The sequence below is a fragment of the Medicago sativa genome, chromosome 4, assembly GCF_051527215.1.
Source record: "Medicago sativa cultivar Bolivia chromosome 4, Bolivia_mono, whole genome shotgun sequence".
Classification (NCBI taxonomy): Eukaryota; Viridiplantae; Streptophyta; class Magnoliopsida; order Fabales; family Fabaceae; genus Medicago; species Medicago sativa.
In genome coordinates this window covers 98,221,693-98,249,546 of record NC_140752.1, presented here as the reverse complement: position 1 = coordinate 98,249,546, position 27,854 = coordinate 98,221,693, and the positions used below count along the sequence as shown (strand labels likewise).

The window sequence follows — 27,854 nt, the reverse complement described above, 5'->3', positions numbered from 1 at the left end:
GCTTCGAAAATTTGCAATTCAACACCGATGTCGCCTCATTTAACCTAAAATCATTGACATTAACTCCCATGAAAAAACTCTTAAGAAAGTTTACTTTTAAACCCGACACTGCTTAAAACAAATACAAAGCAACACACAAGGCATCAGATAACGTGTCATCAACAAGTTGTAAATGAGAAATAACCAGATAACTTTGTAATTTCTTAACTTCAAGTCAAATGTAATTTTCTTATAAAAAAAAGTGAAATGTAGTTTGTCTTATACACACAACTCGGTTGATAGTTGCAAGGTCAATATTATGCAATGACCGGAGTTCGAACACCAAATTCTTCACTTATCCTCATTAAAAATGTGTAATCCCAACCACTAAGTTGTTTCACCAATACAAAAAATGAAATGTAATTTTACAATGAGGTCTACGTTACCCCTTGGTGATCTGAAGGTAATTTACCACTAATGACGAGTAGTATTCGATTATTGAACAAAAGAGATAAACATCACATGTCGAGTGAAGAAGTTGAATTACCAAAACAAAAAGTGAAATGTTATTTTATGGTGAGGTCTACATTATCCTTGATGAATTGAGGATAATTTACCACTAATGACAAGTAATATTTATTAAACGAAAGAGATAGATGTTACATATTGAATAAAGAAGTTGAATAAGTTTTTAAGATGAAAATGATAACCGATTGTTACAAAAAATTATATCGATGAGACCTACATTATCCCCTTGATAAATTAGGGGTAATTTACAACTAATGAAAAAAAAAATCTATTACAAAATAAACATGATGAAGATCACTTGTTAAATAAAAGAGATAAAAAAGTTTATTGCTTTTGAGATTAAAGTATTAGAAAAAACCAATTTTACTGTGCTTAAGAATCCGAAACTAACTCATCGGAAAAAAAATCAAAACTACTGTCTTTAGTGAAGTAATTTATTAGTACTATCTTTATCAGACTAATAATTATAATTATATTATTACAATTATTATTATCTTTTAGTGGGAGATATTATGTTTATGCCAGTATTACCAGTGGCGTCTAATATGCTGCTCCACTCCACCGCTTTGGGAAGACCAGGGGCGTTAAAAAATAAAAAAGCTGGGTCATTTTGTGTTGGTGACAAACCAATCACCCTTTTACAGTTTCACCACCTCAACATCTGTTCATTACGTGGCACAACTAAACACAACCCATGAGTCTGTGACCATCCCTCCCAATAAAATATCGCGGTAACGTAGAAATAACCCCCCCCACTAACTTTAACCTCAAAGAGATTTTTAACCGAACCACAGTTACTAAACCAAACCACGGTTAAATTCGCTGTTTATATAGGATACTAACCATGACTGAGTAGTTGCAAAGTAGTAAATATATTTATCCATATCCAAAACCATAACTTCCTCACACCGCCGCCATGATGTTAGGGGAACCACCTCATCGTACAAATCCAACCGTACACGTTCCACCATGGCCAACAATGAACAATCCAACGGCGGAGATTTTTTCACCTTTAACCTCCAACGACGATTATCCTCAGTTCTACATGCAAGAAGCACTAAGCGCTTTCCAACACTATGTTAACGAAAACGACGACACCGATTCCGACTCGGAGATTTTTCCGAGTCATGAATCGGTGGATTCGTATTCTAACGATCATTTCCGCATGTTCGAGTTTAAGATTCGGCGATGCGCACGTGGCAGGTCACATGACTGGACGGAGTGTCCTTTTTCTCATCCCGGCGAGAAAGCTCGCCGCCGTGACCCGAGAAAGTATAACTACTCCGGCACTTCGTGTCCTGATTTTCGTAAAGGAAGTTGCAAGAAAGGTGATTCGTGTGAGTTTGCGCATGGTGTGTTCGAGTGCTGGCTTCATCCTTCTCGTTACCGTACTCAGCCGTGTAAAGACGGAACCAGTTGTCGCCGGCCAGTTTGTTTTTTCGCTCACACGGCGGAGCAACTTAGGGCTCCGACTCAACAGAGTCCCCGGAGTGTGCACTGCGTTGATTCGTATGACGGTTCTCCTCTCAGGCTTGCTATTGAGTCTTCCTGTGTGAAAACTCTTCCGTTCATGTCTCCTCCTGGATCGGTTTCTCCGGTGGAGTCTCCTCCGATGTCTCCGATTACTCCGATGACTCGGTCCTTGGGAAGATCTGTGGGTTCTAGCTCTGTGAATGAAATGGTGGCTTCTCTGAGAAACTTACAACTTGGTACCATGAAGTCATTACCTTCTTCATGGAATGTTCAAATGGGTTCTCCTAGATTCGGGTCTCCCAGAGGACCCGTGATCCGACCCGGATTCTGTAGCCTACCAACGACACCTACGCAGGTGCCGAGTCGTGGTAGGGTTAATCATTTTGATCTTTGGGATCAGTGTTGCGAGGAAGAGCCTGTGATGGAGAGGGTGGAATCTGGAAGAGATATAAGGGTGAAGATGTTTGAGAAACTGAGCAAAGAGAACTCTTTTAATGGATCGGGTTCGGGTTCGGGTGAAGTGGTTGAAGATCCGGATGTTGGGTGGGTTTCGGAGCTGGTGAGCCCTTTCTTGGGTGATTGAATGTTGATGATTTCATTTTGGGGTCGTGTATGGTTTCACAAGATTGCATTGCATTTTATGTAAATATATCTTATTTTGAAGGTTATGATGGGTTGAATGTAAGAATGTATATAGAAGCTCTTTTTTGGAAGGTTTTCTTGGAAGATCCAGACGACCGGTAATTGATTTGAAGATGATGATGATTGAATGAAAAATTATCCTAAGCTTAGTTTTTTTGTATATAGGTTAGCATATGATGAACTATTATTATTATTACTATTATTTTCGTATTTTAACTTCTGCCTTAATTATTATTGTCTCCTTGCTAATTTCATCTTGGTGATGTAGATATTTAAAGTTTCCTATGTTCTGCAATTGTAGGATCCAAAATCAATGTCTTCAATTATGTAAATTATATATGCAATGTATATATATATATATCTATTTATTAAAGTTATGGATTTGCTTCAGTTCTACTCTTTCTGCTTAACTCTTGGGGTTTAACCCATGTTGTATGTTTTGATTTGTATTATAATCTTATCTTATAAAAGCAATTGTTATTTTAATGGAACTCTTGATTTGTTTTTTGATACTATTATAATCCATGTTGTTAATAATGTAATGTAGTATTCGACAAAATGTAATTAACAATGTTGTTTTCTTGTCTATATATTATGGATGTAATCAAAACTAAAATATGATACAAAGAATCTTTCTCCATCTGAAACGGTGGATAGAGATGGAAACTGAAATAGGGTATGGTGGTAAATGTGCAAGTCACGAGCCAGGCAGAATCCAGATGTTCACAAATATGAGAAACATCGTGGTTCTGGCAATTGCAATTGCAATTGCATTAGTAATGTTGAGTTGAGTGCTATAAATCACGGAACAGGCTTCTATCATGTTTGATTATTCACACTTCCGGGGGAATAATTGTTTAAATTTATGTTAGTAATAAGATATGGTGTTGATAACTTCACGCTGTGTTATGTAACCAGTAATCCTATAGTGTTTTCAAAATCCTTGCAACTATGTCTTTGTATATAATAAGTTCAATGCATTTGGATAACTTAAAACGAGCTGAAATACATATTCCATTCTACAGTTTGAATATAATAAACATAATAAACATTTTATTTTATGATGGAACATAATAAACGTTCCATAACTTATTTATCAAAAGAATAACAAGAAACCAAATGCAAATGATTTGATATAACAAGCATACACCACTAGATACACGAAAGCAACTCAATATTTCATTTTTTTATGGTGTGTCTCAATCCTGCTTCCACTAAATTTCGCTAAAAAAATCATACAGTGAGCATGTTTCTTCCTTTAAATATTATGTTTTTGAATTTTATTGAATTTGTTATCAGGGATATTTCTAAATTTGGAGTATTTATGCCTTGAAGTTGAGTACATTCCATGGTCAATCAATTCAAGCGAAATTGCATTATAGTGTTTTACAAAACCGTGCTACCTAAAAAAAGATGAAGAAGCAACATGACCCGAATTAAGAGCAACAAATAAGAACGGTAGAAAAAATGGTTTATGAAATAAAAAGAGGGACATAATTGTAATTCCATTATTAAAGTTGTTTTATTCTATTGCATACACCTCAAATTGGGGCAATGAAAAATTGAATGAGTGGATGGAATGGATTCAGTTATATACCATTCCATTCCATTCATTTATTACAAAACTAAATAATGGAATGATGTTATGTCTCACTCCATTCTATTTCATTTCACCACATACCACTAATCCAAACATAACCTTAGTTAATCAGAGTACATTATGGCCCCATTTTTCAGATCATCTTGGATGTATGCTACCTTTAAACTGCTCATTTTGGGGGAAAAGCAACACTAAGAAAAGACTATTCTTAGTCTTGAAACAGCGTGTAAATTAATAAAAATTTACCACCACAATTTTTTTTATGATTACTACCACATTTCCTGATAAGCAATATATTATATACATTTAATCGGCGCCGTTTCCGGTAGGAGACTTAAATAGGTCTCCTACGGTAGGTGATACTGATTTTTTTTTTTTACAACAAAAATAAGATGTGTAAATATTAGATTGTTGAAGAACACTGATCTTACTGTATTCCCTCCACATTGAATTTTTTCCCACTTTCTTCAACCTCAGCCAAAACAACTCCAGGAAAAAAACATTTTCTTCCTCTTTCCGTTCTCTCATCTCTTCCGCCGCCGACGACATCCTCCGTCCCCACCACCGTATTCTCCATCGTCAAATTATATACTTCATATTCTTCCTAATTAATTTTATCCAAATTTATCTTCATGTGTTCTTCCCAAATCCAATATTCTTTCATCTTCACCAATGTGTTCTTAAAAATCCAGATCTAAAATCAATCACCAATCTTTCTTTAAGGAATTTAAAACCTGTTAATGATGCAACTTTAATTAATAAGAAAAAAGACCCACCAATATGTTGAAACTAGCAAGGCAGGATTGGACTTTTATCAATGAAATTGAATTAACTAGTCTCACAACATTAACAAAGGCTCACGGCACCAGCAACATGAAGGAAGCAATATGAATGAAGAATTGTAAAAAGTATCCAATTTGAATGAAGGTGGCACACGACAGAGACATGGAGGGGGTGAGAGAAGGATGATGCAATAGTGTAAAAATATCTAGTGTTGAGAGAGTATAATAATATCATGGTCTTCAAAAGTTTTCAAATATATCCAATGGTTAACATCAATTTTGCAAAAAAAAAAAAAATAGTGAAGTCTCCTACGGTAGGAGACCTAAAGAGGTCGCCTACCGTAGCCTTTGCCCATTTAATCAATACGAGACTTTAATAAACAACGATGAACAAATGATATGTCATTTTTATCTACTTGGTCTTATCCATAGGAAAATTGTCCCGGGGAAAAAGACTTCCTGTTGACCCAGTTTTGGCAGTAGGGACGGATAAGTTCAGCAAACTTCTTCCTTGATAAGCTCTTTAATTCCCCTGATTGAACTAAAAGGAGATTGAAATTACACAACATTGAAACTATGACTTTAGAATACATAACCAAACACTTGCTTTTGTTAGCCATGCACTCACGTAACTACTTAGGTTAAGCACTTATTAGTAGACTTACATTAATTAAACAAATATTAAATTGCTTTTCACCTAGTAGACTTAGGTTAAGCACGTATTATCAGTTTGAGGGTTTAGGAGAGGAAGTGAAGACTTCATGAAAGAAGAAAGGAGAATAAAGGAAGGATAGTCTTCCAAGTTGAATGAGGAAGAAAGTTTCCTTAATACGAGGGACTAAAAAAAATGTATCTTAGAAAGATTTTGGAGGATTCTAAATGCTTAAATAAATTCTTCAAATTCTTTTTGTCATACCCTAATTTTTGACCTAACGTCCCACTGACACATGTCTTTTGACTAGGAATATTCCTTGTTTTTTTTTCAGACCTCCTCTCACTTTTTTTTATTTTTATTATTATTTATTAGTCTTTTTTTTTAATTTCCATCTTTTAATTTTTCTTTTAATTTTAATTTCCATTTTTCATCAGGAACGCGTTTCATCATCAATACCTCTTCTCACTTTTTTTATTTATTAGTTTTTTTTAAACTTTTAGTTTTTATTTTTATCTTTCATTTTTATTCAGTCTTGATTTTTATATTTTTTTTATTTTCCATTTTACCATTTTATTTTTATTTTTTCGTTTAATTACTTCTTTAGGTTTTTATTAACTTTTTTAATGAGTCCAAAAATTGTAAAAAAATATAGTGTCAAGGTCCAATTTTTTTTTCTTTCTCAAGTGTGCCACCAATCATGCCATTCTTACATGTCAAATCTCCCATTTGAAAAATCATTCAAATCACATTCCAAAACCATCAATCTCATTCAAATCCCCATCAAAGTGCATTAAACCAATTTTCCATTTTTCATCAACCTTAGAACCTATAAATAGAGCTCTCATCCTTCACAATTTCACACACCAAAAGTTCTCTTGAGTTGTCAAAGAACTTTTCTCTCTTCTCCCTCATTTAGCTTGTGTTGACGAGCTATTCTTTTCTTCTCTCTCTTTTTTCTGTCCCTTCGGAATAAGTCCCTTCGGAATTTTGTCCCTTGGGTAATTTTTGTCCCTTCGGTTGTCCCTTCCTTTTATTTTCTTGCATTTTATTTCTTTTTAGCATTTTATTTTATTTCTATTTAGCATTTTAATTATTGTCATTTATTTTCCAGCAATTAGAATGTATTTAGGTCCAATGTAAATATAAATGAGAAAAGTGTGTGTGTGTGTGTGTGTGTCTTTTATTTCTTTACCGCTTTATATATATAAAAAAAAATACAAAAAATTAGATTAGGGATTTTGTGGTGATCCGACGTCACTACAAAAATCCACGCGCTTTTAATTTTATTGCTCCGTTAGCTTAATTTTCATTAATTATTCAAAAATAACAAAAACATGCAAATAACCAAAAATTCAAAAATATTTTCATAATAAACCTTGATTTTCAATCAAGTGATTGTTCTTTTTATTTTCTATCTTAATCTAATATCAAATCAATTTTAATCATACTTTGAGTCTATTTTCTTTCAATATGAAAAATACAAACCAATTCTCATTTGCCACTTGACTTTTATTTTAAAACCTTTTTCATAAACTAATAAAAAACATACAACCAATCAAACGTCAATTTCAACCCCGAACTACGTGATTTTGATCCTTCACGGGTATGTAGGCAAAGGACACTCGTCCTCTCAAATCAATAAAATGTAGATAATTAGGTCTTCCTTTTTTAATCATTTCAAAATTCCATTTTTAAAAAAAGAAAGCAAGTTTATAGCACAAAAGATAAATAAAATCAAGAGGTTCTCGTAAAGTACTACGAATATTTAGGGTGCTAATACCTTCCCTAAATATAACCAACCCCCGAACCCTAAATCTTTTCAGTATGGGGTATGTTTGAACTTTCTTTCCCCTTTCCTTAAAAAATTAAAATGTTCAGTCGTGAAATAAAAAGTGAGTCAAACGCTAATCAAGTAGCCTTGATCTCCGAAAAATGACGCGACACATTTTGTGTTGTTTTATAATACTCTCAAAGATAAAAGTATATTAATTTATAAATATCTACCTTTTTCCTCTAAAAAAAATGCTCTTTTAAATAAAATTCGAGTTTTTTTCCTTCTATTTTTATCTTTTCTCCTCCCTCTGTATTCCCAAACATAGCCTTAGGGGCATGTTTTCAAGCCATCCAAAAACATGCACTAAGACATAATATGTTTGTAAGCACTAAGACATAATATGTTTGTAAAATTTAAATAAATAAATAAAAAGGGTTAAATATGTTTTTGGTCCCTATAAAATTGGGACCTTCAAAGTTTAGTCCTTACTTAATTTTAATAGTTTTTTTAATCCCTATACAAAATTTAAGCACTCAATTTTAGTCTCTACTAAATCTAAATTTGTCTAATTATGTTTAAACTCTTATGCTTTTGAACAATTTTTTGTAGACGTGTTAAAAACATTACTAAAAGTTTCTCCGTAAAAAAATATCTCAAAATTTGATTTTTACGTCCATGTTTTTGTTAATTTTATCTTGAACTTTTTTCGTTTAAAAAAATCCATATTAAATTCATTTAATTTTAAAAAATTCTAAATTTTATTAAATGAATATTTCATAGTGTTCTAAACTTGTCTCATAAAAATCGTTAAAAAATTTAAGAGTTTGAGAATAATTATACAAAATTTATTTTAGCAGGGACTATAATTATAAGTAAATTTACTTTGTAGGGACTAAATAAGCTATTAAAATTAAGTATGGACTGATCTTAAAGCTTCCGGATTTTATAGGGACAAAAAACATATTTACCCCAACGAAAAATTAACATATTTATAGGGACAAAAACATATTTAACCCTAAATAAAAATATAAAAATGTTTGTTAAGATATTAAAACCATACATGTATGGACCTATTCAAAGTAATAAGTTAATGTTCATAAATACCTGTGCCTTAGGAACAGGCATGATCTATAATGAGATCCTGTCTCATAAATAAACTTTTAGGTCTCACAAACCTTATTACTCATCCTATTCCTATCCTATATAGACAATATACATAGACATAGACATAGACGTTTATAAACATTTCATACTAATATAAAAATAAAAAGTCATTTTCTAACAAACTTTGTAAGGATTTTCCTTTTTTTTTAGTATGGAAACATGCAGTCTTAACACTTAACAGTAAAGAGTCACCATCAAAGGGAGGTAAACTCAAAGGAACAAGTTGGTGGCATCCCCCGGGTTGAGGGAAGACTGTTGGTTCCGTGCCAACAGGTTTTGGCTTTGAAAAGAAAATATTTTGTTTGAATTATTAATTATTAATACCACTTCAACAACAGACAAGATCATAGGGGTTGTTGTGCATTGGAGATAAGATGATGTTGATGGAATTGGAATTGGAATTGACTAATAAAATAAGATAAATTAAAGTCGTCTATATTAACCTAACCAAAGTCCGTCACACAGATAACTTGTTGAAACTTAAAAAAGAATTAATATTAATTTCCTTTACAGAATCTTACCATTATAAACCACTTTCTTGTGCTTTGGTTTGGATTGATCTCTTCACTTTGGTCTCAAAGATTTGCTCTAGACGCCATTTTTTATAATTTTCCTTAAAATATAAAGAAACGTAATAATTTCCCCTGCCTTTTTTTCCTTCTTGTAATTAAGGATGTGAATTTTTAAATATGGAAATTGTTCCACTTCCAGAACATCACTAAGCCATATGGAAATTGTCAACTTTGGTAATGCTTTGTAAAGTGTCATTTGACTTGTTATACATATATTACAATATTGTTTTTCATAAAGAATATGGTTTATCAGAATCCATAATTATATATATATATATATATATATATATATATATATATATATATATATATATATATTAAGTTGAGAACTATAATAAGTATGTCGAGTTTGATCTCTAATTGAAACGGTGATGTGTTAGATACAAATCTTATTCCAACTTCAAATTATTAGTCTTTTTTTGCCTGAGACATGATCTATCGCGACCAAAAAGAATCTATAATTCTAGATTTGAAGACAAGAATAAGAACAAACTAATCCATAACCATGTTCACCTATAAGATTAATTCTTCTCACTCACTTAAAAAGGAATTAGTTGGCTTATACTTCCCCTATACTTGTTTTAGTGGTAAAGGGGACAAATTCGGTTTATAAATGTAAACTTCTTTATGTATATGCAGTTTGTGAAGATGAACATTGGAAGAACGACTATTTTGAACAATATCAATTTTATTAAAGGCACAAGCACAAATGAAGACAAGTTGAAGCTATTATACCATATGTAATATGTAATAGGTAGTACAAGACTCTCAAAGTGTGTTGGAAAAGTAGGCAAATGTTTAAGCCTTCCATATGAAATAGGTATACATACCGAAATTTTCCTTAATGTTGCTTTGATATTGGATTGCTGTACTAAGAAAGTTGGGTGGACTTCTTGTTGTGTTCTTACTTAATGCCTCTCAAGATCCTTGAGTTTGACAATGAGAACTATTTATTTGGTTATATTCGGTGTTTGGTTATGTTAATGCATATTTGAGGCATCGACGTTTTTCTTTGGTATATTATGTATTATTACTAATGTCTTTGTAACTCTAGAGACTAATGAGAATGGTGGTTGCATGGATAGCACTTCGAATGTTGTTTACAAAGAAATTTTCCGCAATGTTCCAACATGAACTTCTTTTTAATTGTATTTTTAATATTAACATTGTATTGGCACCAAAAGCACGTTATTTTCTATCTATTTGAATGTTTTGTTTGCCGTCAATATGACCCGTGCGGCAGCACGGGTGGATGGTCTAGTTATATTAAAAAGAGGGTATAGATAAATTCTTCAAATCTAACTTATATTGTTAAAATACACTCAAAATTTAAACTAAACTTCATTGATGACAAACACTTATTTATCATTCTCTACGAAACACTGAAAAATGCAAAGGACTTCTTATTTTTTTTCCCCCTACTCTCCTCCCCCAAAGCCTTGCAAACATTGCCCAAAGTGAAAAGATGACGCAGAGTTACAATGAAACCAGATTTTATCAATCTTGTACACCAAATAATGTTCATTCCGCAACTGTAATACCATGAATATATCCAATCCATACGGAACCTGATACCCAAACATTAGTTTTACAATTACGAAGTGTTCATCGAAACACTTGGTAGCTGTAGAAGTAACAGTGTCCACATGGACATGACAATCAACATCAACTCAACAAGGATTTTCCAACTCAAAAATCATTGCCGTCATACTTCACCCAGACAGCTTTGTGAATTGATGATGATTGCTGCAATTTTTCTCCTATTAGACTAGGGATTATCATGGTTTTTGAAATTTCGTTGCTTGCTGAAAGGAAATAAGCTACTGCACGTTTATATTGCAATTCGAGGAGCTACTAAGGAGATTTGTATATGATTATCAAGCATAAAACCAAATATAATTCATTGAATCAATCTGTGCCTAACAAGTTGTTTCAATTCTATATAATGAAATAAAAGAAATGCGGAAATAAAAATAGATTTAACATCCAAAAACCCGGTATTCTCTCTTGAAAGTAAATTAGTTGGTAGAAGAGTGTAAGCCAGGACATAAGACTGAAATTTATGCCTCTACATGGAAACAATTTTTCTGTTTTCAGCTCAACTACTTCAGCAAGGGAATTGTAGTAGCTATTTTAGTAATCAGTTATAAAAATCATAAATCTGCTCTGCCAGGATATCGTGGGAAGGGAATCACATCTCTAATATTTTCCAGGCCGGTTGCAAAAAGAATCATCCTTTCAAAGCCAAGACCGAATCCGGCATGTTTCACTGTTCCATACCGCCTCAGGTCAATGTACCATTCATATGGCTCAACAGGCAGATCCATATCCTCTAGTCTGTAACATTATAACAGTAGAAACAAGGAAAATAAAGTAAAAAAATCTTCCATGAACAGAAAAATCCTTTACAAAAGGAAACACAGTAAAAAGAGCACACGTTTATTTATGAATTAGTGTAAGCGGAAATTATAATTTACCTTTGTTGAATGACATCATAACGCTCCTCCCTTTGGCTTCCCCCAATTAACTCTCCAACCTGAAATTACAGTTACACGTTCCTATTACACCAACCACAAAAGCAACTGGGTATAACATATATAACACATCTGTACCCCACTCAGTGTCATATAAGTAAATTACATTTTCTAATAATGCATACGAATCTAAATCCTTAATAGTTTGATATGTAGTTTTTCGATCTCTCTTTATTTCTAATTCTTGTCTACACTGCTTACTATGATGGTAGGCCTTCTATAGTTCTTTTCCCAAGCACCATAGACATATTAAAACAAAATATACAGGATACATACCTTTGGCACAAGAACATCCATAGCAGCCACTGTCTTTAGGTCATCATTGAGGCGCATGTAGAATGCTTTGATTTCTTTTGGATAATTATAGACTATGACAGGCTTCTGATACTTTACCTCTGTTAGGTATCTGCATGCATACCATAACCCAAAGGCATCAAACAACACAGTTTAATAAGAGGAATGATAAGGTGGCTTGGTGGTTGAATAGGGCGGAGCAGCAAAGGACATGGGTTCAACTCCACACATTCACGAAAGTAACAGCCAATATTAATCGTAAAAAACACAATTCAATAAGAACAAGAACTTGAAAAAACAACTGTAGAAGTACCTTTCATGCTCAGAAGCTAAATCTATTCCCCATTTTACTTCTTTCTCAAATTTCTTACCATTCGTCACAGATTCTTCCAGTATTTCCACAGCTTCTGTATATGTAAGTCGAATGAAGGGGGTTGAGGCAACCATTTTCAAACGATCAATGCAACCTTTATCAAACTTGTCGGCCATAAATTCCATATCCTCAAGGCAGTTGTCAAGTAACCACTGACACAAAAATTTCACATATGCCTCGGCGCACTTCATATCATCCTACACAATAATGCAAATATTTAGTTATTGTTTCTGCCACAGCAAAAGCACCAACCATAGGAGTAGGGGTGAAGTTGGCAGTTCAAGATTGCACTAGAAAAATAAGTTTATTACCCTAAAAAACAGTATTTGAATTGACACTCAGCCGATAATGTGGTTTATAACAAATAATTTGATAGCGTTAAAGATGTGAGAAAACAGCTGTCAGTGAGAATAATCATAACAAGATTGAGAGTGTGTTCATTTTTATATACCTCCAAGTCTGCAAACGCAATTTCAGGTTCTACCATCCAAAATTCAGCCAAATGCCTGGAAGTGTGAGAATTCTCTGCACGAAATGTCGGGCCAAATGTATACACGCGACTAAGAGCACATGCATAAGACTCAACTTGAAGCTGACCAGAAACAGTCAAAAACGCTTGACGGGCAAAGAAATCTTTAGTATAATCCACCTTTCCGTCCTTTCGAGGAATACCGGGCTGAAGTGTAGATCTTTCCACCAGCTTGGATACATTTTCTTTTGCTTTTTTAAGTTCATCCACAGCAGCACTAATCTCCTTCTTATCTGCTTTTGCAGATTTCAATTGTGAAACAACCTCCCCCTTCTCCTGAACAACAAGCTTAGCAGCTTCAACATCAGCTTCAGTTGGAGGCGGATTCTGTATCAGTTCCTTCTCCAACCTCTCTGCTTCACTGAACAAAGTTGTCACTTGAAACATTTCACCAGCACCCTCACAATCACTAGTGGTGACAATTGGAGTGTGCACATAAAGAAACCCATGCTTGTTGAAAAATGTATGTGTAGCATAAGCAAGAGCATTCCGAATCCGAGCAACAGCAGATATCTGCATTCCCAATAATAACATGCATAAAAAACACTAGCTTCAGAAGCATAAATAAATTTCACCTTTGCATCGACACTCAGTCTGGTGCAAATAAATAGAGTTCCCAATTCCGAATAAGAATTATTGTAATTACCAAAGGTTCATTCCGAATTTAACTTTTTATATTTCCTGTTGTTGTTTTATTGGTGAGTTGCCTATTCAATCCTTAAAATTGTAGAGACCAGACAATTGGGTCCCTAAAATTAACGAAATTATAAAATAATCCCTAAATTGGAAATCTTGGAACACATTAGTTTATTTGGATTGATCAATTTAGTTTTTGAAATTGTCTTGAAGGGACATATGATTCAATCATCATTACTATACACAATTGGCATTGTAAATTGAGAGAGAAATAAAAAAAAAAAAAAAAGAAGCTTACCGTGTTGGTTCTGGAACGAAGGTGAACGAAATCACGCAAGGATTCAAGAGTGAGTCTGGTTTTAGGCAAAGGATATTTAGCAGGATCAACAGGACCAACATGAAGAACCTGTTCAGCGCGAAGCTCGATCTTCTGTTTCGCTCCAGAAGGAGGAAGTTTGAGATGTCCCTCAACAACAACACAAGTTCCAGTCTGAACAAGTTGTCCAAGATCAGCAAGCGAAGCGTCGACGATAACTTGAAGGTTACCGGCGCAGCTTCCGTCGTTCAATTCCAAAAAGGCGAAAGCGTCCTTATCGGCTTTTCTTCCGGTTTTCACCCATCCCCCGATTCTTGCTTTCTTGCCTGCTAAACCTGATCCACCGTCTTCACGGCGGATGATGGATTTGATCAGGACGCTGTCGGAGAATTCAGCTTTGGGAACCTCGGTTACGGTGGATAATTGGCCGGATGAGAGGTCTGACATTGTTGTTATGCGGCGGCGATGGATGGATACTCAAAGTGAGTGAAGAGTGTGATGAGAGAAAACCCTAATACGAAATTGCGTTTCGAAACCCTTCTGTTAGCGAGTGAAGAGTATTGGTTATTGATGTTTTTATATTGTTAATTAAAATAAATTATTGTTAATTAAAATAGTTGTCATTTGCTTGCTCTCCAAGTCTGCTCATTTTGTTAAAATATATATATATATATATATATATATATATATATATATATATATATATATATATATATATATATATATATATATATTTAAAAGAATAAAAATTAGACTTGATTTTATGTTTGGTCTCTTATATTTATTGGAGAATGCTAACCATTGCCCTTAACCCTAAGGGCAATGGTTAAGCAACTAAAATAAGTAAGTTTTTAATAAAAAGTGGTGTAATTATTACTTAGTCAATTGTAAAAACTTACATTTCCAAGACAAAATTTCTATTTATGGATTCCTTAACCATTGCCCTTAGGGCGCTTGTTAGCAAGACTCATATTTATTTTAGGTTTTAAGTTTATCCTATATGTTTTAAACGTTTTAAATTGGTTCAAAACATCATGCATGTAAGAGCAAGTTTGTCTCGTATTAAATTGGTTCAAAACATGCATGTAAGAGCAAGTTAGTCTCATTTGTCAGTTTGTTGTTTGACACGTGGCTAACAGATTGAATGATAAAAAATGGCACATTAGATTTAGATTTATTAAAAAAAAGACAATTTTTTTAAAAACAAAACAAAATTTTATGTTCATATTCATCAAGATCTTCATCTTTCTTCTTAAAATTCTTCTTCAACGGCAACAACAATCCAACAAAGATAAATCTCTAAACCCAAAAAGAAATTCACAATCCAAACTTTTTCTTCTTCTTTTGGAATTCAAATTTCTTCTTCAAAAAATAAAAATATGGGTAGGCAAATCAAATCAAATTTTAGAAATTCAAACCCCAGATAAAGAAAATCGCAAACATCCAAACCATAAGACCAATAAATTGAAATCAAAAACGAATAATTTTTCTTCATTATCATTTTACCATAATCATCATTATCTTTCCAGGACCGTCATCATTGTTTCTTCCATATCATTTAGTGTTGCTACATAATGTGGGGTCTTATAGGACAACAAGACACCCATACAAGATTAACTGTCAATATAGTACCAAAATCAAGCAATGTGATGGCAAATTTGTTCCTGCTGACATGTATATCGTTAGTGATATTTATTTTTTAGATTATTGTCGAGATAAAATCTGATTTCTAATCTGAACTAAATGTTGTGATAGGTTTCGTTTCAAGGTTACTTTGTTTAGCCCTTATGTTGTTGTTGCTATCCTCTTGACCAAAATCAAGATGTTCCAAGGTATGATCATATTGTAGGCGCCTAATAAATATTATGTTTTTATTTTTTTATTTTACGACTTCAGGTCAGGCGACCATTCAGAATACCATTTACGCGACTTTCTCGGCTACCGTTAATTTAAGGAAAAGGTGATATGTTTATAGGTTCTCCAATTTGGCTAAAAAGCACCTGAAATCAAGAGTCCTAATCTTTTATTTATTTTTATTCACTGATGCACAAATTCATGTGCCTACTTTTTACTCCAACAATTTTGTCTTTACGTGTAAATTCATTGAGATCCCTGCATTTTAATTTCACAGAAGGGATTTTTTGTTTTTCACCGAAGCCATTTTTGTTTTTCACATGAGTACATAGTCTACATATAATTCAAAGGCTTTATCCAGATAGATGTTCTTTGTATTTTTTTTAACAGAAAACAGTTTCGCTGTCTACACTTTTTTTCTTCTTTTTCGGATGCTATATCTACCATGTTATTAGGAATAGAAAAACCTTTTCAAAAACTATCACAGGCTCTATTCTGTAAAAGTGCATAGAAAATAATAATAATTGATAATCGAAGCTAAAAGTGATGAGTGAATCACAATACAAGGGATGTGTTCTCAATCGTGCCATCAGATAGACCAAACCCCAATTTCATATCTCAAATTTTCATTATATTTAGGAAAATGCTAGATCTCGCAAAAAAAAAAAAAAAGTTCACGAAAGCATGTCATTATTCAATATATAGAGGTAATTAACAGTTCACAATGGTTTTTCCAAAGAAAATAACAGTTCACAAATGGAGTATGTAGCATCTGGTATTTTAGATTTTAACCCAACACCAAGTGATGGATATGGCATCTACAAAAAAGTATAAGTAATGAGTTTCATTACTCAATTTTATAGTGTTCAAATAAATCACAACATCATGTGACATTTTTGTATTCAAGATTTTATCCAGACAGCACAAAATTTGGATTAGACATATGTAAGACGTAGTAATTAAAGAGTGTAAAGTGATGCTGGCTAAAAGCTAGTTGCAAGTGTAACCTGATTTTCATTGTACAACAAAACAATGGAAATCTTACTTTTCTTGTCACTTTCTTCCCTTCCTTTCTTTTCCTCTCACTTTCATTGATTCCAAAGACAGTGTAAAATGTAAATGATTGTATAATGAAAGTTGATGATCCATTAAAAGTCAACAATATCGACTGTTGAATACCAATTTTCATAGTGGAGTTCATCTATGGCATTTAACCAAGCAATTCAAATTCAATAAATATCTTTTCCTATTACGCAAGAATGTATAAACCTTCATCATTTCAAAATATAATATCACATTCTACATGCTCTTGATATGTTGGAATCTAAAAAATGTGCCTGCTAAAAAGAACTATCCTGAGTAGAGCAGTTCAACCTATTTCACGGTCCAGCACCGGCCTTCTGGTTTGCAGTTAGCAGTACCAATCAAAAGGGTAATGACTAATGACAAAGGAGAAATAGCTGAATTTTTCTGTCCTACAATTGGGAGTTGTTGATGGCGCAAGTTGCTAAATATATGATGTGATACATTTTGGGAGAAATCATTCTCAAAAATCATATTTTGTTCTTCCACTTCCCAAAATAAGGCATAACATATCAGCAATGTCAGGAGTTGAGGAATAAAAATTCCATGATTCGAGCATTAGACGTTTTCTTGATCCTTTAAAATGAACAACCTGCAACCCAGAAATAAACCAGGAACGAATGATATATCATTAAGCAAAAAAATCAGAACCCAATCCAATTTAACTCCAAGCAGTCAGCTAGTGAGCCTTATACCTTAACATCCAGTGGCATACCATGAAATTGACCAGCACCCTCAGGCGGAGTCCAGTTGTATAGGGCACACGGTAAGAACAATATTGAAGTACCACCAATGTCATCAGAGAAAGGTAGTGTTTTCGCAAACCTGCTGGCATCAAAATGAGGTTTTGACTTCACAACCCAAGCAAGAGCTAACTGATCACCCAGCATGCGGGAAGCACTCATGTATTTTGAGACATAAACTTTCAAAACCTCTTGTAGGAAAAGCTTCACCCTGCATTGATTCTCAAATTGAATTTAACAATTAGATACCAGAAAAATGAAGAAATAAATCAGGAATTTAGCATTGGATACCAGTATAATGGGAGAGAGAGATCAAGAAGTTTAAGACGTATTATCCCTTTAACTTGTAAATACAATATTAAGGTATAGTACAGTCAACCTGTTTATTATGGATTCTAGGAGAAGCAAACAGGGAAAAATGCCTTCAAAAATAAGAATGGCTCATGGATAGTATATTCTAGGGTCTTGCAAACGAGGGCCCCCAGGGCATTGTTTAAGGATCATAGATTTAGAAATTATTCATTAAAAAAGTCAAACAGTACAAATTTCAATGCATTGCATACCCATGTTTTCATAAAAATTTACCATTTAAATTTTAAAGTCCTTAAACAATGCCCCGGGAGCATTAGTTAGCCTTTCCCTAAATTCTGTATTGTAAAACTTTTTGCACTAAAAAAATTGAATATAAAAAATACATTGTTTTCTTATCCTCAGAAAACCTGAAATGAGAGCATGTCAATTGTCAAGCAATTAGTGGCAGGTCATGTATGTGATCCAGAAAAAGGTCAAGTCCAAATCAGATGGTTGAAACTTTGTTAAACAGTGAAAATTGTATATACTAGCCAATTACATAATTAATCCGTAATTTAAATTTTTTCTTCACAGTATCATGTAACTGCAATTAAACTAAAACTACAGATAGTGCAGTTTATTTACCTTAAAATTCCATCAGGGGTACCCTTTACTGCAATGAATCCTGAATTCAAAGGTTGAGCCTTGTTGTTCCTGAAGGTCAGAGCCATATGAAAATTAGGATGGTCACGAAAAGTCTGCCCTAAATCATCAACCACTGCTATATCAGAATCAGTGAAGATGTAATGAATGATATCCATTGGATTCTGAGAAAGCTTGTGAAGTCTTGTTTCTAAAAAGGTCTGTAAAGAACCAAACAAAAGGTTATTTATATAAATTTTGACATTCTTATCATCACAGATAATGATAAAACAAGACTACTAGCACTATTATATGATGACATAACGTCTAAGAGAAAGAATGACGAAGATAGCAAGCACTTATGATCTATTTTGGTGCACCTGATTCGGGGAAAAGACAGCTATAGTATTTGGTGTTGCAATTAGTAGACGGAAAAAGAATGAGAAGGGAAAAAACAAGCAACTAGTTTTAACCAAAAAAGATCTATATATACTGTGGATGGACCGTGATCTTACAATGTAAGACCTGATCCTTTGGAGCATTAACTTGTCTCTTGAATATTCACCTTGTATGGGATACAGAGAGACTCTATTTCTGTGCACTGAAAGGTCAGAAACTGGATCCGTGAGAATAATCACTTCGCTCTGGGGCAATGCTACCTGCATATGTTATCCATACCAAATATTAAATGATGTCTGTCTGGTATAATTGTCAGAAAACGAGCTTAAGGCTGAATGACAATATCAGTTATCCAACATTTGGACCATTTACACACAAAGTTAAGCTTGGGTTTGAGTATGTGAAACAGAGCAAAACAAATATAACTGCAGAAAATAATAACTGATATTTCAATGTTGTAATGTAAAAAGAGTACAAGCACTAATACATTTAAATAGCTATTCTAAATGGACCTGGTTAACGGGCCGAATACAACTATTACTAATAATTACAAACTATTTACAACAATAACAAACAATGGTTTGATTGTTAGAGAGAAGAAATATAAGACATCTGAGTGTAGTTTTATTTGCCAATGGATTGATTGGATTCAATTTCGGTGCTACCAGTTGGTTAAGAACTGTAAGCATGCAATTCAGGCAACTTCATTATACAAATAATATCTGAAAAAATCCACACCTTTCTAATCCTTGCATAATATAGATTCTTATATATTCAGAAGGAAAAAAAAATCTGAACTTAATGATGTGTTCTTTTTTTTTTGAAGGAAAACTTAATGATGCGTTGTTATCTGGAAAAAGTCACCACTATATTTTTCATGAATATAGAGAATAAAGTATTTGTCTCTGATTTGAGTAGCAATTGTGCATTCATTTCTTTCAAACATACAATTCCTTATATGGCTTTTAAAAATAAAATAAGATAGACCTCATGCTAATTCCTTATGGTATGTTCTCTTTTTTGAATTGGTAAGATAAACTTATCTACGGCCTAATAATACAATTTCAATATAATTTCTAATTGTACAATATTCAATACCAAAGATGCTTGCTATTAAATCAATTAAAGCTACCTTTGTTTGCCCATTGATCAATATTTATCAGCAGGCAAAGGTTGACAAGTACATATTTGAGGGAATGTGATAAAACATATAGTGCTAAGTTAGGTAAAATAAAAGTCAAGACGAGGACGTTCTACTATTTCCAATTGACACACTTCAAAAAATTTATATCATCATTGATAATGACAACACACTTAACCACACTACCCTCGATAAACTAACATTAGACACAATAATCAAAGGCAATAAGCTCTTTGCAATCTAACATACCCACAAAGTTTATTCAGTAGTTACCTGAATGAAGTTAATGAAGACATTCAACACAGCCATTGACCTTTCCACCTTATTATATGAAGCGTTGCCAACAAATGTGTTTGATGATTTATCATCTACTCTATCGAGAGAAGAATTATAAATGGTAAAGACAGTGACAAATGTAATACTTCCATCTACACCTAATCCGCCATTTGAAGAATGGGTCCTATTGAGAGCTTTTGATCCTGTGAATTGCAGAGATGTAAAATGCATTATAAAAATAAATCGAAACCAAAATAATGCGGACAAGATAATTATGACTGAAGTGCAAAACCTAAAAAATGAAAATTTTATAACATTTACAATCCACAAAAAATACCATACTTATTGGATGTAAATATGTAATAGGCTTAATTGATTATCCGGTCCCTAAACTTATTTTGTTTTTTCATTTTGGTCCCCTAACTATTAAGTGTTTCAAATTGGTCCCATAACTCTTCCGCCGTTTACCATTTTGGTCCTCTCCGTTAGTTTTTAACTTTAAATGTCTAAGGTGAACCAACTTTATAGGTGGTCCACCATAGACCTTATTAAATCTTTTATTTTTAACCGTTCGATTAATTTTTTTAAATGAAGACCGTTGGATAGGGGTGGGAACAGGCCAGGCCGTCCGACAGGGGCCTACGGCCTAGCCTATTTAAAGCCTAGCTCGGCCCAGCTCGTTTATTAACAGGGCCAGGCTCAAGCTTTTTATAAGGCCTATTTAATTAAACAGGTCAGGCTAAGGCTTGCAAAAAAGCCTATTAAGCCCATCAGGCCGGCCTATTAAGCTTTTCATATATAACATATCTTCCATTATTGATATTTTTAAAGTTTTTTTTTCCATAAACACAAGCCTTCATATGATTGGTTATTTAGTAGCTGATATATTGGTGTGATTAGACCTTCGTAAGAATTCATTATTTAGTAGCAAACATATTTGTGGGCTTTAGGCCTAAATAAGTTTTGGCCTATTTAGGAGTAGGCTTACACGTGTTGCTAGGCCTTAGGATAAAATAGGCTTTTAAATAGGCTTTCAGGCTTCATCAGGCCTTTAAAAAGGCCAAACTCAGGCCTCGAAAATGAGCCTATGACGGGTAATAGGCCAGGCTCAGGCCTATAATTTTTGAAGTAGGTCAGGCTTAGGCCTTACAAAGCCCGGCCCGGCCTAGCCCATTTCCACCCCTACCGTTGGATCATGGAGGAATCTATTGTTCTTCTTCATCCATCTTCTTCCCTCCATCTTATTCCCTATCGTTCTTCTTCATCCCCAAATAAAACTCTCATTCATCTTTAATCATCATCTTGAAGAAAAAAAATAGAAAATAAAAAATATAAAACTTTCATTCATTATTTTTAATTAATTAATCTTTAAATCACTAATAAATCTCCAAATCAATATCATTCATTGTTGTTGAACACTTTTTTTTTTTTTTTTTTTTTTGAATCGGCATATATTTCAAAGGCCAAGCACCAATATCATTCATTGTTGTTGAAAACTCATTTGGATATGTTACGATTCAAATATTCACCAATACATGTTATGGGTTTCTTCTCTCATGCCTTCACCTCACACTACCATACACATACACATACAATTAGAATAAATTACTCATTGCTAATGTCGATTCTCAATAGGGAAACCAAAACCATAAAAAATCAATTTTGTCCCAAATTGGTGAGATTTCCTTTCTGTTTCCCTTCATTGAAAAAGCAAGATTAATGATGAAACCATTTTGAGAAACAGAAACTAATTTAGTGTTCCCTTCAATGACCCACATAACGATTTTCTTCTATCACCACCACTTTGACACATAGGAACACAAACTCTCTCCTTAACAACATCACCTTCTTCCTCAACAGTTACTTTCCTTGACTTTTCAACCTTAACATCCTCAACCACCTTTTACTCAACGAAAACCAACTTCCTCAGCAACACAATCATGACCAACCTTGTTTCTGGGTTTTTATTTCTGAGTTTTTCAAAATTTTATTTTGGGGTTTTATTTATGAGATTGATGAAGATGGAAGTTAGAATCAAGGGATTGATAAGGATTTTGATGTTGAGGTTGTTGTTGTTGATGGATGGAATTGTTGTTGTTGTTGAAATTGAGATTGAGTGTTTGTGGTGGTTGAAAAGGTTGTTATTGCTGTTGATGACGAAGAACAAATTGTTGTTTGTTTTTGTTGAAAATAGAGGGAGGATTTGAGGATATTTTTGTAGACACAGATAGCATTAAGCAAGAGGGAGTAAGTGAAGAGAAGAAAAGAGATTTTATTTTTTGGGTGCGAGAAGAAAACAGATCTGGAGAGAAGGAGAGATAATTTCTTAAATGATTTTGTTTTATTATTTTAGGATTTGTGTTGCTGGAATTTTTTGTTTGTTTTAGGTATGAAATTGGGAGATGAAGAGGAAAGAAGATGAAGACTTTGGTGATTTTTAATTTTTAAGAAATTCAATAGAAATAATCATATGTTGGTTCATTGTATATTTGTGCTCTTTCTAAATCCAGCCCTTGATCACCAATCTTAAATGACACGTGGACAAGGGGTTAACAGTTTGAAAATACTAACGGAGAGGACCAAAATGGTAAACGGCAGAAGAGTTATGAGAACAATTTGAAACACTTAATAGTCAGGGGACCAAAATGAAAAAATAAAATAAGTTAAGGGACCAGATGATCAATTAAGCCTATGTAATAATAGTTACAGGTTTTTCTAGAATATGAAACTCATGTAAGTAAAAAAATTCCTTACTTACACAATCACTATGCGAATAAATATACATGAGACAAATAAAGGTAATTAAGAACATGCTGAGAAATAAATACCTTCAGAATAAGATTTGAGACAAATTAAGCTGAGCAATAAACTTGTTGTAAAAAAAATTGGCATATGGTTCAAATTACAAGTCCTATGAGAAAGATATAAAAAAAAATAAAAAAAAATTAACACATCAATAACACTCAATTCATGGTACGTCGCATTGGAGAGAGTTGGTATCAAAAAATAAAAAGAAAATAACCCAAACAGAGAAAACTATTTCATACAATCTGCAAGTAATCCATGAGACTGCGAATCAATTTTAAAAATTAAAAACTGAACACCAGTAACAACACATTTCCAATTTTAAGACTTTGTTAGAAAACTGCCCAATGCCTATAATGGACTCCCATAATCCCAATGAGTGCAAACATTCCTAGGCAATGCCATGTTAGGATTATAGCACTAGGTTTACTATTAACAACATCAAACATAGTAATATATTAGAAGCAACAACATTTCAAAGCACAAGTTGATATTAACTCTTAAAGTTAATAAGGTCTCAGAGCACGCGCAGGCGCACACACACGCACACACTGGTTTTTAGATCTTTCTGCTTTCCACATTCTTCATCGGTTCGTTAGGTTCTTTTCCGTAATGACATTATTAAAATAAAAGAAAAAAAATGGGTTAACACCTTAAATTAAATTTAAGACGGTATCTAATATGGGGCATTTGAGAAAAACTAATACCAATTCAACATTAGTGAATGCTATATTATCAAAATCCCAGAGACAATTTTCAAAATAGTAGTATTAACTCACTCAAAGTGCAAGGTGGGTCGTCAGTAACATTATAAGACAACCTATCGGGAATCACATCATTCTGAGCAAAAAATTCAAGAATTAGACCATAATTTAAATAGCTACTATATAGAGACAAAACAAACCTTGGCATTGCAAACGATTCGACAAGCCTTGACCAGCAGCTGGACCAAGTACCAGATGATCAAATTTCTTGTTAAGTTGTTTACGGGGTTCCACCATTTTTGAGCTGTTCAACTCTCTGACTGATGAGAATACAACCAAGTTCACTTGTAAAGCTCAATTATACATGACACGGAATGATTTGTACTTGCAGGAAAAAGTGAAAGAGATTGCCTACCAGAAAACAGATGAGTAAGGAGGAAAATTAATAGAACACCAAAAGCAAAACAACGCCATCCACTGAACAATTTCATGCTTCATAAATGCTCACTTGATGTCCAATACCATGTAAAAAGAAGAGGAAGAAACTAATGTCCTGCAACCAATGGCACTGTAGCTGCACAAAAATTAGAAAATGAACTAAGGACGGTAACTTAGGATGATGCTTTAATGCTAAAATTACAAAAAGATGACAAAGAAAAAAGTGAATAAAATATGGAAAAATTTGCTGGCAAAGGCCAGCCCATCACCATACTTAAGTGGACAGGAATAGGCTAGTAGGCGATTATCCCATCCCAAATCCAACTCAGGTGCCAAAAGACACTGATGTTAGTATTGGAAGTTGTAGCAGTTATATTTAGAACCTTGTGTATAGTTAGCCATGTGCTCACGGAATACCATACATTCAGTTAAGTCAAAATATTATTAATCTCCTTGTAAATGTAAATTATATTTATACTTATTGCTAAGGGTGTATAAATAGAAGAACAGCTGAGAAAGTTCTTTCCAAAGAAGTCGCCACTAATGTTGTTAGTTCTTATTATCGACCGGTAGATATCGTCACAAAATCTCTAAGGGGGGCAAATATTCAATTTATTTGTTCCAAGCTTAGAGCATTTAATTTGTATTTTCAAACTTGAGGGGGAGTGTATTTGTGTACATAGTTAACCATGTACCTAGGAATATCATGCATGCACTAAGGAAGTAGCAATCTTATAATCTCTGCGTAAATGTAAATTATACTTGCCTATTGTTTGCTAAATTCGGATTCCAATAGAGTTGTGAAAAGGGTGGACTTGACTAGTGTTAAATGTCTTTAGAGATTTTAATTCATGTTACAGACATTCAACCATGATAGAATCTGAGATAGAAAGAAAAGTGCAGATGAAACTTGTAATTGAATCTTAAGTCATATATTTATGATCTGAATAATAGAGATAGATTACAAGGTATTTATACTAACAGTTCTGACACCATCTCATAGTCACTACAGACTGAGAAACTTCTAGATGTTAGTAACAAGAATTATGACGGATATCAGAAAAGGATAACAGTATCTAACTGAGTTAGCATAATTATCACAATATTATTCCCCTTGGGTGATGGAACACTTTTTTCCTCAAGCAAATCATGTATCTAATTTCCCTATCCCATAGGATGTAAATTTTGCCAAATGCCAAGTAATAGGTGGGTTGCAGAGAGATATAGAGAACAGCCCTTCTTTATATGATTATGTAACCAAACAAGAAGAACTAACAATAAAATGCTTCAGTATGTGATGGGGGAAAGATATAAGCCCCTCAATCTGTACAAGGTGATGTTTAAAGTGGGAAAAACATGTATTTTGTTCATGACAAAAATCAAAGACGAGGATGTTATTCACATCCACAGTTTAGTCAACGATCAACCACTATTGCGGCCACAATTAATTCAACACTAAAAACTCTAGACAAATTGCTGTTTAGGCATAGCATACATCCATCCCTCCATGATTTACTACCAACTAATAAGGTTTTAAATTGGAGTCGGTAATCACAATTGCATTTGTCCATATTTTAAAATCTTGGTAACTGGCATAAATTTCCAACACGCAACATAATAAATTTTGTCAGTTGCGACAATCGGTAACATGGAAATCTGGTTTCATTTCTATGTTAGATAGTTTGAACTAGAATCTACAGGTTCAGTAGCCAAACTTCAATTTCATCATCATCCTCCAAATCAACTTGTTTACGTTGCTTCTATACCTTTGTCATGAGGTGAATGTACCAATATCTCATGCCCATCACTGGATGATTCTTAACAAGAAATTCATTTCTGTAAGCCTCCCTAAGCACAACAGTCTGAGTCCTTATTTTATTAGAAAGGTAAAATATACCGGGATGATGAACCAAAGCCTTCTTAAATCTCGAGCCCAACCCCAAACACTCTCCATAACAAAGCAAAATCTCTCTTTCTGTTTTCTTTGACACCAAAAGAGATAGCAACTCATGCAAAATTGCAACTGTCCACTTCTCCGCCTGGTCGCTATTCGAGTCAAGATGAAATGCATTTTCATATGGAGAAATGTACGGCAATGTTTGCCAACCCTCAACCCAAGTCTTCACCCTCTTCTCTAAAGCAAAACTTTTAGGCAAAAACATGGGAAATTGAATATCATGTCTTCTTTTATCTGCACCATACTTAAAGCCCATTACCCTCCTCTCTAACTCAGACACAGAAAGTTCTTTTCTCCACAAAACAAGTTCCAAAGCAAGCACTTCTTTTCCAGACAATGGATCTTCCACAGCACAAACATCAAAATAATCCGGGTAATGAGCTAAAAGGGTGGTAACATAATCATGAGGAAGACCCATATCCCATTTCAGCTTCTCAATTACATAAATCGGCAATCTCGCCATGCCAGCAAGCATTAGAAGCCTCGAAAGTCTCTGAGCAGCGTCCTCACGGTTAGTTCTCAAATTATGAACTTCCATTTCCTCTTTATGTAGCACTAAAGCTTGAGCAGTGAGCTTAACACGCGGAGGAAGACCAGGACTCGGTTGGAACTGCATAAAAACATGATGATATTTCTCGACGAATTTGATAGTTGTAGTGGGGAGGTCGAGTGAAGATTTCAGCATGGAAGCATTGTAAATGAATAAGGATTTTGACGGAGATGAAACTATATGATTCTTAAGAGAAATTGCGTGTTTGAGATTTTTCTCTTTGAGGACTGCAGTATCAAGATAGTCGTCTCGGACCCATTTAACCTTCACATTGACGAAAGTCCTGATGTGGTCGAACCGGTAAAAGATTTTGGTTGATCGAGCCATAAACAACAATCAGCTCAGTACCCTGTAAAGTTGGAAACACTCATTGTTACCTAGTCTAGACTAAAACTATGTAACTTGCGTGTCTCTATTGATATTATGAATTATGAATCAACAGACTAAAATTTGGTGTTGGCGACTGGTTTTTCTAGAAATCGATTCGATTCGATTCAACAAATCATATTATTATATATTGAATCAAAACTGACATTACAAACTAAGTAAGATTTAATCAAAGTAAAAGTATGTGAAACACTCACCAATCAATAAATCATCCATGATTCCGTCTGACATTGTTGTTATGCGGCGGCGATAGATGCTCAGAGTTCTGAAGATATTGAACCCTAATGTGTGCAATGTGTTTTTTGAAACGGATTTGCTGCGTGTGAAGAGGCCACATACCATAATATCATCCAAGTATTATCAGCTTGGATTGGTGGAGAGTGGTGGAATGGAATGAAGTGAGATAGAGCTGCATTTCATTTCATTGTTTAGTTTGTAAAAAAGAAATAGAATGGAATGAAGTGTGATGGAACCCATTCCACCGGGTACCACTCATTCAACCAATTTTTCATTTCCGTCAATTTAGGGTGTATCCGATAGAATTGAATAAGTAAATGATCCCCCTAAATATATAAAGAAAATGATTAAATAAGTAAATGATCCCCCTAAATATATATACATTTGATTTTAGTCCTCCTAAAAATATTCTTAACTTTTGGTCCCTCCAAAGTTTTTCATCCATGAAGCTAGTTCATACTTTTTAGTCAACTCATGTCTAACTTTCATATTTTTT

General features: G+C 33.7%; 4 protein-coding genes across 9 annotated transcripts; 1 reads left to right on the top strand and 3 right to left on the bottom strand.

Annotated features, from left to right (window-relative positions):
* Positions 1-1,013: 1,013 nt before the first annotated feature.
* LOC146934454 (zinc finger CCCH domain-containing protein 49-like) lies at positions 1,014-3,012 on the top strand. The gene has a single exon (XM_085706303.1). The coding sequence runs from the start codon at positions 1,424-1,426 to the stop codon at positions 2,561-2,563; it is 1,140 nt and encodes a 379-aa protein (XP_085562429.1). The 5' UTR covers positions 1,014-1,423; the 3' UTR covers positions 2,564-3,012.
* An 8,028-nt stretch (positions 3,013-11,040) lies between these two features.
* Positions 11,041-14,399, bottom strand: SYNC1 (Class II aminoacyl-tRNA and biotin synthetases superfamily protein). Its single transcript, XM_085706302.1, has 6 exons — positions 13,834-14,399; positions 12,822-13,412; positions 12,311-12,567; positions 11,980-12,109; positions 11,647-11,705; positions 11,041-11,506 (listed from the first exon to the last, which is right to left on the bottom strand). The coding sequence occupies exons 1-6, from the start codon at positions 14,296-14,298 to the stop codon at positions 11,323-11,325; spliced, it is 1,686 nt and encodes a 561-aa protein (XP_085562428.1). The 5' UTR covers positions 14,299-14,399; the 3' UTR covers positions 11,041-11,322.
* A 2,534-nt stretch (positions 14,400-16,933) lies between these two features.
* LOC146934451 (uncharacterized) lies at positions 16,934-27,526 on the bottom strand. Of its 6 annotated transcripts, none has more exons than XM_085706343.1 (8): positions 27,319-27,526; positions 24,205-24,363; positions 23,990-24,109; positions 20,278-20,483; positions 18,980-19,123; positions 18,468-18,685; positions 17,484-17,742; positions 16,934-17,380 (listed from the first exon to the last, which is right to left on the bottom strand). In XM_085706343.1, the coding sequence occupies exons 2-8, from the start codon at positions 24,278-24,280 to the stop codon at positions 17,252-17,254; spliced, it is 1,152 nt and encodes a 383-aa protein (XP_085562469.1). In that variant the 5' UTR covers positions 24,281-24,363; positions 27,319-27,526; the 3' UTR covers positions 16,934-17,251. The 6 variants fall into 6 exon arrangements, with proteins under 6 accessions (XP_085562469.1, XP_085562471.1, XP_085562473.1 ...); XM_085706345.1 differs by having other exon boundaries at positions 24,205-24,357; XM_085706347.1 differs by having other exon boundaries at positions 23,990-24,200; positions 24,298-24,357.
* Positions 25,988-27,526, bottom strand: LOC146934452 (protein WHAT'S THIS FACTOR 9, mitochondrial-like). The gene is made up of 2 exons (XM_085706349.1): positions 27,319-27,526; positions 25,988-27,083 (listed from the first exon to the last, which is right to left on the bottom strand). The coding sequence occupies exon 2, from the start codon at positions 27,059-27,061 to the stop codon at positions 25,988-25,990; it is 1,074 nt and encodes a 357-aa protein (XP_085562475.1). The 5' UTR covers positions 27,062-27,083; positions 27,319-27,526.
* Positions 27,527-27,854: the final 328 nt, after the last annotated feature.

Coding starts and splice junctions, on each gene's coding strand:
- LOC146934454 (XM_085706303.1), top strand. CDS start 1,424: ATGATGTTAGGGGAACCACCTCATCGTACAAATCCAACCGTACACGTT.
- SYNC1 (XM_085706302.1), bottom strand. CDS start 14,298: ATGTCAGACCTCTCATCCGGCCAATTATCCACCGTAACCGAGGTTCCC. Junction 12,110..12,310: donor TTAGCTTCTGAGCATGAAAG/GTACTTCTACAG, acceptor GTATGCATGCAG/ATACCTAACAGAGGTAAAGT. Junction 11,706..11,979: donor TGGATGTTCTTGTGCCAAAG/GTATGTATCCTG, acceptor CTGTAATTTCAG/GTTGGAGAGTTAATTGGGGG.
- LOC146934451 (XM_085706343.1), bottom strand. CDS start 24,280: ATGAAATTGTTCAGTGGATGGCGTTGTTTTGCTTTTGGTGTTCTATTA. Junction 20,484..23,989: donor GAATCGTTTGCAATGCCAAG/GTTTGTTTTGTC, acceptor TGCAATTCACAG/GATCAAAAGCTCTCAATAGG. Junction 18,686..18,979: donor AAAGGATCAGGTCTTACATT/GTAAGATCACGG, acceptor GGTTCTTTACAG/ACCTTTTTAGAAACAAGACT.
- LOC146934452 (XM_085706349.1), bottom strand. CDS start 27,061: ATGGCTCGATCAACCAAAATCTTTTACCGGTTCGACCACATCAGGACT.